Source organism: Pongo abelii, chromosome 14 (genome assembly GCF_028885655.2).
Source record: "Pongo abelii isolate AG06213 chromosome 14, NHGRI_mPonAbe1-v2.0_pri, whole genome shotgun sequence".
Taxonomy (NCBI): Eukaryota; Metazoa; Chordata; class Mammalia; order Primates; family Hominidae; genus Pongo; species Pongo abelii.
The window spans coordinates 22237603-22251100 of NC_071999.2; the positions used below are offsets into that span (position 1 = coordinate 22237603).

At 46.4% G+C, this 13498-nt stretch overlaps 1 protein-coding gene across 3 annotated transcripts in view; it reads right to left on the minus strand.

Moving 5' to 3' along the window:
• Positions 1-12588, minus strand: part of CRYL1 (crystallin lambda 1) — a 122169-nt gene extending 109581 nt beyond the window's left edge. The window contains exons 1-2 of one of the 3 annotated variants that reach the window (XM_054528611.2): positions 12453-12538; positions 24-254 (exon numbers count right to left, since the gene is read on the minus strand). Coding sequence is in view for 2 of the 3 variants with exons in the window: in XM_009248465.4 (XP_009246740.1) it covers positions 12453-12493 (41 nt within the window). In the remaining variant the exon portion in view is untranslated. Of the gene's footprint in view, positions 1-23; positions 255-12452 lie in introns of all 3 variants that reach the window. The other 2 variants (XM_009248465.4, NM_001131484.1) reach the window with 2 other exon arrangements.
• Between the last annotated feature and the right edge of the window lie 910 nt (positions 12589-13498).

Sequence of the window (13498 nt, forward strand, 5' to 3'; positions counted from 1 at the left end):
ATTAAACATATCACAGGTCTTACCTATGTTAATCTTTACAACAACCCTACAAGGTAGGTGTTATTAGTATTTCCATTTTATATGTAGGGAAACTGAGGCACAGAGGAATTAAGCCTACATAAGTGATAAACTGAGGCATGGAGGAATTAAGTCCACAAGGGCGATAAGTGATGGATCTATGAGATGAAGCCAAGCAATCTGACTCCTGAGTCCTTCCTCTTAACCACTACACTCCAACTGCTGTTTCAGACTTCCTGAAAAATGAAAAGACAAAAAGTCATAGAGAGTTCACATGGGGTTGTTCAAAGAGTGAAAAACAAATGTACAGAACACATCTAGAGTCCAAGTCTTGGTTTCTAATACTATTCTCCAATAATAGGAAGCAGGACTCCTTGGAGAAATGGCTAATTTGAAGACAGAGCCAGAAAATATACAAGATGAGCCCGGAGCAGTTTGTAGCACCAAAAAGAAAAAGAAAGTATTTTAAAAAAATGCATCGATGGGGCATGTCAAAGGGATAGGGGCCCACTATAGGAGCTCCCAATGGCCAAAGCTGGAACTTGAGCCACAAAATTAATACAGCAATACTGGATTATAACACAAAGTATACCACAAATAAATGCTTGAATAAATGAATAAGAAGCCAAATCTCCCTTGCAGAAAAATGCCAAATAATTTATGTAGGTACTCCCCCTTAGGGAGGTAGGGTATCACCCCCACTTCCGTGTGCAGAGTGACCTCCTTCCAAAAAGCACAGTATGGAAGAGGGAAAAGTTAGAGTCACCACGCAGCGGAGAAACCTGACAAACCCTACCTTAGCCAGGTGTTCAAAGTCAACATCAACAGTGGTAACTCACATTGAGAGTATGCACTCTTGATATAAGACAAAGTGAAACTGATGCTTTATCCCTGCGATCTTCCTCCCCAAACCCCATAGCACCATTCTCATCATGAGAAGAACATCAGACAAATCCTAACAGAGGGACATTCTACAAACTACCTGACTGGTGCTCCTCAAAACTGGTAGGGTCATCAAAAACAAGGAAAGTCGGAGTAACTGTCACAGTCTAGATGAGTCAAAAGAGAAATGACTATTGTAATTTGGTATCCTGGAGGGGATCCTGGGACAGAAATAAGACATTGGGTAAAAACTAAGGAAATCTGAATAAAATATGAATGTTGTTAAATAATAATGTGTTGGTCATGAATAGCCAATATTATTAAAATTATTAATAAGTGATGTTAATAATAATGTATTGGTTCATTAATTGTTACAAATGCACCATACTAATGTAAGATGTTAATAATAGGGAAAATTTGGTGAGATGACATATGAAAACTCTCTACACTATCTCCACAATTTTTCTGTAAATGTAAAAATTGTCTAAAAAAATAAAGGTTTTTTTTCAATAAAAGCATGTAACAGCAGTTCCATTCCTAGGTATGTACCCAACAGAAATGAAAACATGTCCAAAAAAAAAACTTGTACACCAATGATTATAGCAGCATTATTCATAACAGCTAAATGCAACAGATAAAATGTGGCATACCCATACAACAGAGCTATTCAGCCACAAAAAGGAATGAAATGCTGATACATGCCGCATGGATGAATGTTGATAACATTATGCTAAGTGGAAGAAGCCAGTCACAGAGGTTCACGTATTGTATGATGCCATTTATAAAATGTCCGGAATAGACATATCCATAGAGACTAGGAAGTAGATTTGTGGTTGCCCAGGGCTAGGGGAGGAAGGAATGAAAAGTGATAGCTAGTGGGTCCAAGGTTTGGGATGATGAGCATGTCGTAAAATTGATTGTGGTGATGGATGCACAACCTTGTAAATATACTAAAACCACTGAATTGTACACTTTAAATGGGTGAATTACAGCTCAGTATTGCTGTTATTAAAAATAAATGTTTGTAAACATGCTTTGACAACCAACTCCTGCCGTAAAAATGTAAAGCAATAGTACTTAAATTTTCATAAGGGTGGATGAAGCCAGTAAATAATAATAATTAATAATAATAATAGTTAAATTTAGTTGAGTAGAAGGGTGAGGGGGAAACAAATGTCACATTTGGCATAATGTAGGAAGTTGCCTTAAGGTGTGAATGCAAAGAACAGCTATCTATGTTCAGAGTCTTAGGCTTTTAAGAATAAATACTAACTCAGCCTTAAAAAGAAATGACACATGCCACAACACAGATGAACTTTGAGCACATTTTGCCAAATGAAATAAGCCAGTCACAAAATGACAAATGCCCTATGATTCCACTTACCTGAGGTACCCATAGAGACAGAAAGCTAGAAGGGTGGATGCCAGGGGCTGGGGTTGGGGGAAATGAGCAGCTGTTGTTCAATGGGTACAGAGTTTTAATTCTGCAAGATGAAAAAGTTCTGGAGATTGATTGCACAACAATGGGAACATACTTAACACTACTAAACTGTACACTAAGAACTGCTAAAATGGCAAGTTGGGCCGGGCGCAGTGGCTTACGCCTGTAATCCCAGCACTTTTGGAGGCTGAGGCAGGTGGATCACTTGAGGTCAGGAGATCAAGACCAGCCTGGCCAACATGGGGAAACCCTATCTCTACTAAAAATACAAAAATTAGCCAGGTATGGTGGCGGGCACCTGTAATCCCAGCTACTCGGGAAGCTGAGGCAGGACAATCGCTTGAACCGGTGGGGAGGAGGTTGCGGTGAGCCAAGATGGCACCACTTCACTCCTGCCTGGGCGAAAGAGCAAAACTCCATCTCAAAAAAAAAAAAAAAAAAAAAAAGGCAAATTGTATGTTATGTCTATTTTACTACGGCTAAATGTGGTTTAAAAGTTTAAAAAATATTTTTTAAAAAAATGAACACTAACTTACCCTGCAAAAGGATGATTCTGAGTTGGGACAAGGCTTACCTACCCCACCAGAAGGCAACTGGGCACTTTCTCACTAGCCTAGAGAAAATATGTATTTGTAACATTTCAATCTCAGTTTCCCTGGCCCCTCTTTAAGCCTCAGCACCTGGCTTTGTTCTCCTGGGGAATGAATATCAAAAGATAATTTTTTTTTTTTTTTTTTTTTTTTTTTTTTGAGATGGAGTCTCGCTCTGTCGCCCAGGCTGGAGTGCAGTGGCACGATATCCGCTCACTGCAAGCTCCGCCTCCCGGGTTCACACCATTCTCCTGCCTCAGCCTCCCGAGTAGCTGGGACTACAGGTGCCCACCACCACGCCTGGCTAATTTTTTGTATTTTTTAGTAGAAACGGGGTTTCACCGTGTTAGCCATGGTGTTCTCGATCTCCTGACCTTGTGATCCGCTCGCCTCGGCCTCCAAAAGTGCTAGGATTACAGGCATCAGCCACTGCGCCCGGACAAAAGATAATCTTGAACAGGCCTGGCTCACACCTGTAATCTCAGGACTTTGGGAGGCTGAGGTGGGAGGATAATTAGAACCCGGAAGTTCAAGAAGAGCCTGGGCAACAGAGGGAAACTGGGTCTCTACAAAAAAAATTTTAAATTAGCTGGGTGTCGTGGCACATGCCTGTGGTCCCAGCTACTCAGGAGGCTGAGGCAGGAGGATCACTTGAGCCCAGGAGTTCAAGGATGCAGTATGCAGTGAGCTACGATCACGCCACTGTACTCCAGCCTCAGACAGAGCAAGACCCTGTCTAAAAAAGAAGGTAATCTTGCTCTACGCAAAGTCAATTTTCTCAATACAGTCTTTACCCTGGGACAAAACCCTGAAAAAAGTTCTACCTCTGGCACCCACCTTATATGGGCGTGCAAGCCTGGGAGTGGATGGAGAGACAGGAGCAAATGACAAATGCAGTACAGGCCGAGTGGGCCTTATTCAAAATGCTTGGGCCCAGGATTTCAGATTGCAAATTGTTTTTGGATTTTGAAATCTCTGTGGCCGGGTGCAGTGGCTCACACCTGTAACCCCAGCACTTTGGGAGACCGAGGCGGATGGATCATCTGAGGTCAGGAATTTGAGACCAGCCTGGCCAAAACGGTGAAACTCTGTCTCTACTAAAAATACAAAAATTAGCCGGGAGTGGTGGCATGTGCCTGTAATCCCAGCTACTCAGGAGGCTGAGGCAGGAGAATCGCTTGAACTTGGGAGGCGGAGGTTGCAGTGACCCGAGATCGCACCACTGCACTCCAGCCTGGGCAACAAGAGCAAAACTCCGTCTCAAAAAAAAAAAAAAAAAAAAAAAGTAAATTTCGCATAGTGAAGTTTAAAATAAAAAACAATGTTAGTGGCCGGGCGCAGTGGCTCATGCCTGTAATCCCAGCACTCTGGGAGGCCAAGGCGGTGGATCATGAGGTCAGGAGATCGAGACCATCCTGGCTAACATGGTGAGACCCCATTTCTACTAAAAACATAAAAAATTAGCCGGGCATGGTGGCGGGTGCCTGTGGTCCCAGCTACTGGGAGGCTGAGGCAGGAGAATGGCGTGAACCCAGGAGGTGGCGCTTGCAGTGAGCCGAGATCCCACCACTGCACTCCAGCCTGGGCAACAGAGCAAGACTCCGTCTCAAAAAAAAAAAAACAAAACAAAAAAAAACAATGCTAGTGAGCAGTATGAATTTATTTGTTCAACAGGGTAAACTCTATGCACCAGGAACTAGCACTCACCTTCATATTCCTGGCATGTTGTAGAGGCTCAATAAATGTGAAAAAGCCATGGTTATCAAGTGAAAAATATGAGATAATGGTCAGCTGGCTCTTGCCATGGGGTTAATTGGAAGGCAATGATGACTCATTAGGAAATAGTAAAGGGCATCTACCATGTGCAGGCACTGCCCAGTTCCTGACCCCAAGGAGCTCATAGTAGGTAGGCAGACAACAAACTAAATAAGCAAAAGCACTAGGGAGAAAGAAAGCAGGGGAGTAGGGACTGAGAGGCAGAGAAATGTTAAAAGCGCCACCAGGGACTGTATCACTGGGAAGGTGACATTTTAGCAAAGGAGGTAAGGGGCCAAGCCATGAGTGTATTTCTGCGACAAGTGTTCCTGACAGAGTCTGTTTGCCCAGCTGGTCCAGATCAACAAGGCTGGTGCTCTGCTGGAGGGGCGGTGGGGGGAGAGGAAGGAGGGGACAATGAGGTCAAAGGGAAGGAGAGAACGGTGAGCCCATTTCATGGCACCTCAGAAGCAATGGAGGGATTTTGGTTTTTACTGAGTGAGATGGTTGGCTAATAGAAGGTTTTAGACAAAAGATATCATCTGACTTCTGTTTTTAAAGGGACATTCTAGTTGTCTTACTGAGAATACACTGCAGAAGGGCAAAGATGGAAGTTAGGAGACCAGTTTGGGTGTCAGGAGGCTGGTGCCCGATGTGATGGGAGGCGGGACCATGACGGAGGCAGAGGGGGTGCTGGAAAGTGGTCAGCTGAGAAACGAATATGCAATATTTTCACAGTACAGCCAAGAAGAATTGCTGGTGAGTTGCATGTGGGTGTGAGAAAAAGAAAAATGGAGGACGGTGCCAAGTTTCTTTTGGACAAGGAAGGATGGAGATATCATTAACTCTGCTGGGAAAGACTAGCAATGGAGCAGATGTTAGGAGGGAAGATCAGTTCAAAACGGGATGTTTTCAGTGAGAAATGCTAAGGGGTGGGTCTAGCAAGTCACTGGCTGTAAGTATCCAGGTTCAGAGCTAAGGGCTGGGCTGGGATATTAATTTGGGATTTACTGTAGAAATGTGGTATTTAAAAGTGTGTGACTGGGTGAGATCTCTAAGAAAGTGAATATCGATAAAGAAGTCCAAGGATTCAGCCTTGGGACACTCCAACTTTAATGGGGAAGAATATGGGGACAAAAGGGAGTGCCAGTGAGGTGGGAGGGGGGTGTGGTTAGGAAAGTGAAGGGAGTTGCCATCTGCATCAAACGCTGCTGATGAATATTTGAACTGAGGATTGACCATTGGGTTTCGTAAGATGAATGGGGGTGGGGACCATGACCAGAGCAGATTTGTGGGCTTGATGAAAGACTGCTCAGGGTAGGTTTAAGAGAAAATGAGCCTTTAGCCCTAACTACCAGTTTCAGGAAATGAAGGGATGGTGGAACATGATAAATGACACTACACGGGTTGGGTGCAGTGGCTCACGCCTGTAATCCCAGCACTTTAAGAGGCTGAAGTAGGTACATGGCTTGCACCCAGGAGTTCAAGACCAGCCTGGGCAACATAGCGAGACCCCACTTTGGGAAGGGAAAGGGAGGGGAGGGGAGGGAAGGGATACATTCAGCAAAACCTAGAATATGGGAAATTTTACAGGGCAAATGACTCAAATTCTTCAGTAGATAAACTGCAAGAAAAATTTTACAAAACCAGAGAGGGATGAACAATCTATAGATTGAAAGAGCTAAGAATCTTATTGACTAAATATAACATGTGGGCCTTATTTAGACCCTAAATCAATCAAGCCAAGTATTTAAAAAATTAATCAGGGAACTCTTGAATATGGAAGAGATATTTAAAGATATTACATGAAGATATTAAGGAATTGTGTTAATGTTTCACACATGATGATGCTATTGTGGTTATATATTTTTAAAACAGTCCATATCTTTTAGATACTATACATGCCGACATATTTACAGATGAAATGATTCAATGCCTGGCATTTGTTTCAGAACAATCTAGAGAAGGGAGAATAACTGAAACCAGATTAGCCATGTGTTAATAATTGTTGAAGTTGAGGGGGTGGGGAAGCTACCTTAAGGTTCATTGCACTGTTCTCTCAACTTTAACACAGTTTGAAATGTTTCCCTAATACAAAGTTAAGAGAGAGAATATGGATAGGAAGAAAGAAACTGGAGACAATATGGATAAGTTTATTAAGTTTTGAGGAGCAATGTGGCAATTACCAGAGGGAAAAATGGGGTCAAGAGAGGGTCCTTTTCTGTTTTCAGGGAACAACTATATGTTTGCTGGCTGCAGGGTCTGAACCCTGGAGAGGGGAAGCAATCATGCGGGAGGGAGCATGGCGCTTTGGTCTGGGGCTAATGCACCTGCCTCCATGGCTTGGGTCTTACCCTGATGCTGCTGTCGCTCAGGGAAAGGCAGCCCCCTAATCAAACAGGCAGCAAATCCTTGGAACCGCAAGTATCTGACCTGAGGGAGGGTAACCATTGGCCGGGATTCTGGCATCAAATACCAGGTGATTGGACTGGGCCCCACTTCCCTTTCAGTCTTGAGATTGGCCCCTTCATTGCAGAGGATCAACAGCAGACTGCTGTCCCCTGGGGACCAGCTGGTGTCTTTTCCCCCACCGCTTCACGCCCACACACTCAGTCATTGCTGATTGGACATGGATTGGACACCTGACCCAAAGCAGCCAATCAACTGGCTTAGGAGCACCCTACGACATCTGCAGCCTGAGATGCACAGAGCTGAGACCACTGGGTTTCCTCTCCTGAAAATTGGACCCGGGCCGAGCACGGTGGCTCACGCCTGTAATCCCAGCACTTTGGGAGGCCGAGGTGGGTGGATAACGAGGTCAGGAGATTGAGACCATCCTGTCTAACACGGTGAAAACCCATCTCTACTAAAATATAAATAATTAGCCAGGCGTGGTGGCAGGGGCCTGTAGTCCCAGCTACTCGGGAGGCTGAGGCAGGAGAATCGCGTGAACCCGGAGGTGGAGGTTGCAGTGAGCGGAGATTGCGCCACTGCACTCCAGCCTGGACGAAAGAGAGAGACTCCGTCTCAAAAAAAAAAAAAAAAAAAAAAGGAAAGAAAGAAAGAAGGAAGGAACGAACGAAAGAACGAACGAAAGAAAGAAAGAAAATAAATTGGACCCAAAATACAGAAAAAAAATCAGTAAGAGGCACTATACTTGAAAGAGGATAACCTTAGGGTTGGCAGTGATGTGCAAGATAAAGTCACAGGGAAAGAAAGAAAAGTGAGCAAGTACAAGGAAAGGGAATCTACAGAGCAAAGGAAGCTACAGAGAGGCACAGGGACCAGATTGCACGGCCCCAGAGCTGGAAAGTTCCCTGGCTTGGTTTCCCTCAGGTTTCTGTTTCAGGTTTCCCTCAGTATTGTTCCCCAATACTACCTTACATCAGGCCCAAGAATAATTAACTTCCTGTCCTGAGAGCTTGTGACATTTTTGACATCTTATTGGCCTTTTTTCCAACCACTATATGCCTGGGGACCTCAAAATGGGAGCCAGCGATAGAGGTAATTCAACGCCCTTCCCACTGTGACTATTGCGACATGTCTTAAAGCTTCTGAATTCATGAATCTTAATGGGTACTACAAAAGGTGAATGCAGATGAACGTTTATTCTGTTATACAGTAGCAAAGCAGCAGGGGAGAAAAGTGATATAATTGCTTCAGTTCTATCATTAATGTCACTTAATTTTGAATAAATTCATTTTAGATACATTTGAAAGTATCTTTCCAGCTACAGTTACTTATTTACTGGGTAAAAACTGAAGTAAAACTGTTCCTACACTCATGATCTAAGTCTACTACCGAAATTTTGCCACAAAGAGCTATTAAGTAACTCCTGCGAAGGGCACATTTAGTGTCTAAGCTGACTCAAAAGGCAAGGAGGGCATCCTAGGGTTTGCTGTGTATGCGTGCAAAAATTAGCAGGAAAATACCTAGAATAGCACTTCAAAGAAAATTCATGCCTCAGAAAGTTTCTTATAAAAAATGCACAGGGCAGGTGTATTGGCTCACGCCTGTAATCTCAGCACTTTGGGAGGCCAGGGTGGGCGGATCACTTGAGGCCAGGAGTTGGAGACCAGCCTGGCCAACATGGAGAAACCCTGTCTCTACTAAAAATACGAAAATTAGCCAGGAATGGTGGTTCGTGCCTGTAGTCTCACCTACCTGGGAGGCTGAGGCAGAAGAATTGCTTGAATCCAGAAGGCAGAGGTTGCAGTGAGCTGAGATAGTGCCACTGCACTTCAGCCTGAGCCTGACAGAGCAAGAATCCATCTCAAAAAAAAAAAAAAAAGTACAATCACCCCAAACAAAATTTTGGAATTAAAAAAATGAAGGAGACTCTAGTTTATAGGATACCTTTCTTTCTTGCCTTTCTAGTTTATGGGATGTTTTTCTTGATAAACAACGTCCTACCAAGCCCTTCACAGGGCACATCAGTTAAAAAATAAGCAGTCTCTGTTACAAATGCTCAAATATCTGTCTACTGGGACCAGGCATGGTGGATACAAATGGCAACAATACAGTTTGTATCCTTAGGGGAAAGGCCCAGAAGCAGAACTTCTCCTGGAGGAGACAGTCCCTGAGCTTGATCCTGAAAGAGTGTGCCCCCTAAAAAGCAGGACAGGAGAAAGGGCATGCCCTGCACCAGGAACATTTTGTGTTCCTATTCTAAACAAGCTCAAGGGCTACAAGCTGAATTTTGTAGTGTGTATACAAATACAGAACTCGTATTTTAGCGATTTAGAAACACAGTGTTTTATAAAGGTAAGGCTAACAAAATGAAAGCCTTAGAACACTACTCCAATGCAAATTTATCTTCATGATACCCATTTCTACTCTTTTTTTTTTTTTTTTGAGATGGAGTCTCACTTTGTCCCCCAGCTGGAGTGCAGTGGTGTAATCTTGGCTCACTGAAACCCCCGCCTCCTGAGTTCAAGCGATTCTCCTGCCTCATCCTCCTGAGTAGCTGGGATTACAGGTGTGCACCACCACGCCCGGCTAATTTTTGTATTTTTGGTAGAGACGGGATCTCACCATGTTGGCCAGGCTGGTCTCGAACCCCTGACCTCAGGTGATCCGCCCTCCTAGGCCTCCCAAAGTGCTGGGATTACAGGCATGAGCCACTATGCCCCAACTTCTACTCCCATTTTTAAAAGTTATCACTACCAGGTTTTCCTGCAGCCCTAGCCCCAAAAGCTCATCCTCTTTCAAGCCCTCTCCATTCTGAAGGGACTTGCCCTGGATGTTTATAGGACAGCTAAGTGGCCCTAAGGAAGAGTTTCTCTCATCCTCTTTCAAGCCCTCTCCATTCTGAAGGGACTTGCCCTGGATGTTTATAGGACAGCTAAGTGGCCCTAAGGAAGAGTGAACTTTGGGAAAAGATCAGCGGAAAAGAATTAAGTGGGACTGTATTCCTAGCAGGTACTTTCAAGATGAAATCTATAAACTGATAAGGAAAGCTGAAAACACAATATGCTCCTGAAATTGAAATATGTATATTTTGGTCTGTTGAAACCTAAGAATGAAACTGAACCAGGTTTTGGCAAATTAATTGACATTCCCCAAGCCCTATTTGTTAAGTGGGTGTTCCTTGGAATCACCTGTGGGGCCAGGAAAGAAATAGAGGGACGAGAAAGAAGGGTGGTAAGGAGGAAGGGAAGAAACCAGCACTGTCCCAGAGGCAGAACTGGGTGTGTGCTGAAGTGCTGAGAGTGGGGGAAAGACAGGACTTTCACACCAGAAAACAAAGAAACAAGCAGAGGCCCCAGAGAATTATGTGGTCCTTAAAGTTTGGAAGCCTTTCTCTAATTCCTTGTCAACATCCCTCAAGGAATCAGAAGTAAACTGTCAACTGAAGCTCCTCATCAGTAGACTGAGCCACCCACAGCCAGATAACTGCACAATCAACTAAAACTTCACTTCACATGTATTAGGTGCATGCATAACACTACTCCAAGGCATGATGGAGCTATACAAGGCCAGGCAAGGTGGCTCACATCTGTAATCCCAACACTTTGGGAGGCCAAAGCGCTTGCACCCAGGAGTTCAAGACCAACCAGGGCAAGATGGTGAGACCCCATCTCTACCTAAAAATTTTAAAAATCAGCCGGGTGTGGTGACACATGTCTGCTGTGGGAGGATGGCTTGAGCCCGGAAGGTTGAGATCCACCATGATGGTGCCACTGCACTCCAGCCTGGGCGACAGAGCGAGACCCTATCCTATTAAAATTGTGTGTGTGTGTGTGTGTGTGTGTGTATGCGCACGTGCGCACGCATGCGTGTAGAAAACTGTGTATATATATGTGTGTATATATATACACACACACATAAACTCTGGTAACTATTAATCAAATGCAAGACAGAGGCAACTACCACCACTGGTACAAAGTGCACTTTTTTTTTTTTTCAGACGGAGTTTTGCTCTTATTGCCCAGGCTGGAGTGCAATGGCACCATCTCGGCTCACCGCAAACTCCGCCTCCCGGGTTCAAGGGATTCTCCTGCCTCAGCCTCCCGCGTAGCTGGGACTATAGGCATGCGCCACCACGCGCGGCTAATTTTGTATTTTTAGTAGAGAGGGAGTTTCTCCATATTGGTCAGGCTGGTCTCGAACTCCCCACCTCAGATGATCCGCCCGCCTCGGCCTCCCAACGTGCTGGGATTATAGGCGTGAGCCACCGCGCGCGGCCCAAAGTGCACTTTTTAATATGCCTTCGCTATTCAACCACGGGCACTCATGGGCCAGAAAGAACAAAAGCACAGTAAACTCCACGGCTCTGGAGAAAAGAAAGCTGACAACAAGGAATCTGATGCCTTCCTTCAATGGGAAGGAAACACCCTGACATTGGAAGTGGTCTCCACACTGGGTTGTACACTGATGGGGGACGAAGTCGGGGGCAGGCCAACACCTCAACAGCAGTCACCAAAAAGGTGCTTTTAACCATCAATAGCGAGTATTAACATGTTTATAGATTGCTGCTAACAGCTGGCCAAGGAAAGGTACATACAAATGCCCCTTTTTAAAAAACAAAAATAGCAAAGATTGTACACGTAGGGGGTTGGGGGCGGGTTGGGGGAAGCACACACTAAAAATCAATTTGGGCAGAATTTAAGTTGTCAAATGGACACACTTAGCAAACTCTCTGGGCTCCATCGCCCCCCACCTCCCCTCTGGAAACATCGCCTTGCCCAGGAATTAGGACTGCCTGTATGTTCGCCTAACACCTGCTGCGGCCTCCAGCGACATCGTCGCCGACAGGACTGCGCTGGCACCCTCCCTGCTGGGCTAGTCCTGTCTCCGTCACTAAACGCCTGTGACCTTAGGTAAACTGCTTAGTCTCAGTATTCTCATTCGTAAAATGGGGATGAGAACACAGTTGTCGCAGGATCGCAGCCAGAATTCGTTTCATTCAACACGGTGCCTGGCACTTCTATGTGGACCTGCGGCCAGACGCGGCGACATTCAACAGACTCCAGGAACCGCAGGCCCCGCGGCCTGCGCGGTCAGCCTCGGAACCTCCTGCAACGCCGGCTCCCGGGAAGCAGACCCAACTTCGCGGGGCGCCTCCACCTGCCAAGCCCCTCCAGCTGCGCCTCTCCCCGAGCCTGCCAGCGCCGTAGGGGCCGCAGGGCGCAAGGCTTCGGAGGACCGGAGGCCCGGGCGGGGACAGCGACCCGGCGCCCACCCCGAGGGCCCCACGCGCGGGCACCAAGTCCCCGGCGTCTCCCCGGGCTCCAGGGGCAGCAGCGCGGCTCGGAGCCCTTTACCTGCCAACGATCACCACGCAGCCGGCCGCGGAGGACGCCATGGTTGGGCCGGGGACGCGGCGCCGCGGGCGCTGGGACTAGGCGCCGGCGGAGCTGCGAGCTCTGGGCTCCTGGGAGGGCGGGTCCCGCGCCCATTGGCTGCGCGCGCGGACCGGGAGGGCGGGGAGGGCCGCTTGGTCCCGGAGTGGGGTGCGCGCCGCGAGCCCGAGACACCCGGAGACACCCCGCGCGCCGACCCTCGTGGGCAGGGGCAGGACCAGCGCGGGGGCACGTCGGGGAGCGGGAAAGCGGGAAGACCACGCGCTTGTGACTGTCAGCATTCACCATGAAGTCCGTGTCTATAGGAGGGGACACGGCCAGGCTGGCACGGGCTCTAGCACTAAAGCACCCTAGAGAAACTGTCAGAGAATGTCGCCTTTGCTTATTCGTCTCTGAAAGACGCCTGCCGCTGCCGCCAACTGCGAACTGGGCGCAGGGACTGCGACAGCAGTGAAAGAGAGCACCAGATGCGTTCATCTGCGCGACGGAAGGACACGTCTGAATTCCTCCATGGAGCACACTCTGCACTCGGTTTGTGTATCAGAAAAAGGAAATGCCCTCGTGCCCTGACTCCTGGCCTTCTTGGAGCCCGGAACAGACCAAGAGGAAGGGACATCACACATTGCCTGACAGTGGTGTGCGTCCACACAGCACAAGCTGAACGGGAAATGACACAGTCATTAGACAGAGGAGACAGTACCCAAGCTGAAACCGCAGCCAACACTGAGTTGATAAAAGGAAGTCTTCCTTTGTTTCCCCTGAGTCAGGAACATAGAAAGAGAAATCCCAGGGGAGGGGTTAGGTTTGTTTTGTTTCGTTTTTTTAAAGAACAGTTTCACAAATTATCGATAAATATTTGTAAAGTATTCAACCTGAAGAGAAATGAAAAGTAACACAAGGAAGATAAGTCATCTCTCACTCATCGGATTGGCTAAGTCACATAGATTGATTATATTCCCTTATCTGTAATGGAGTGTTTCGGACATGCAACTTATACACAGTAGAAG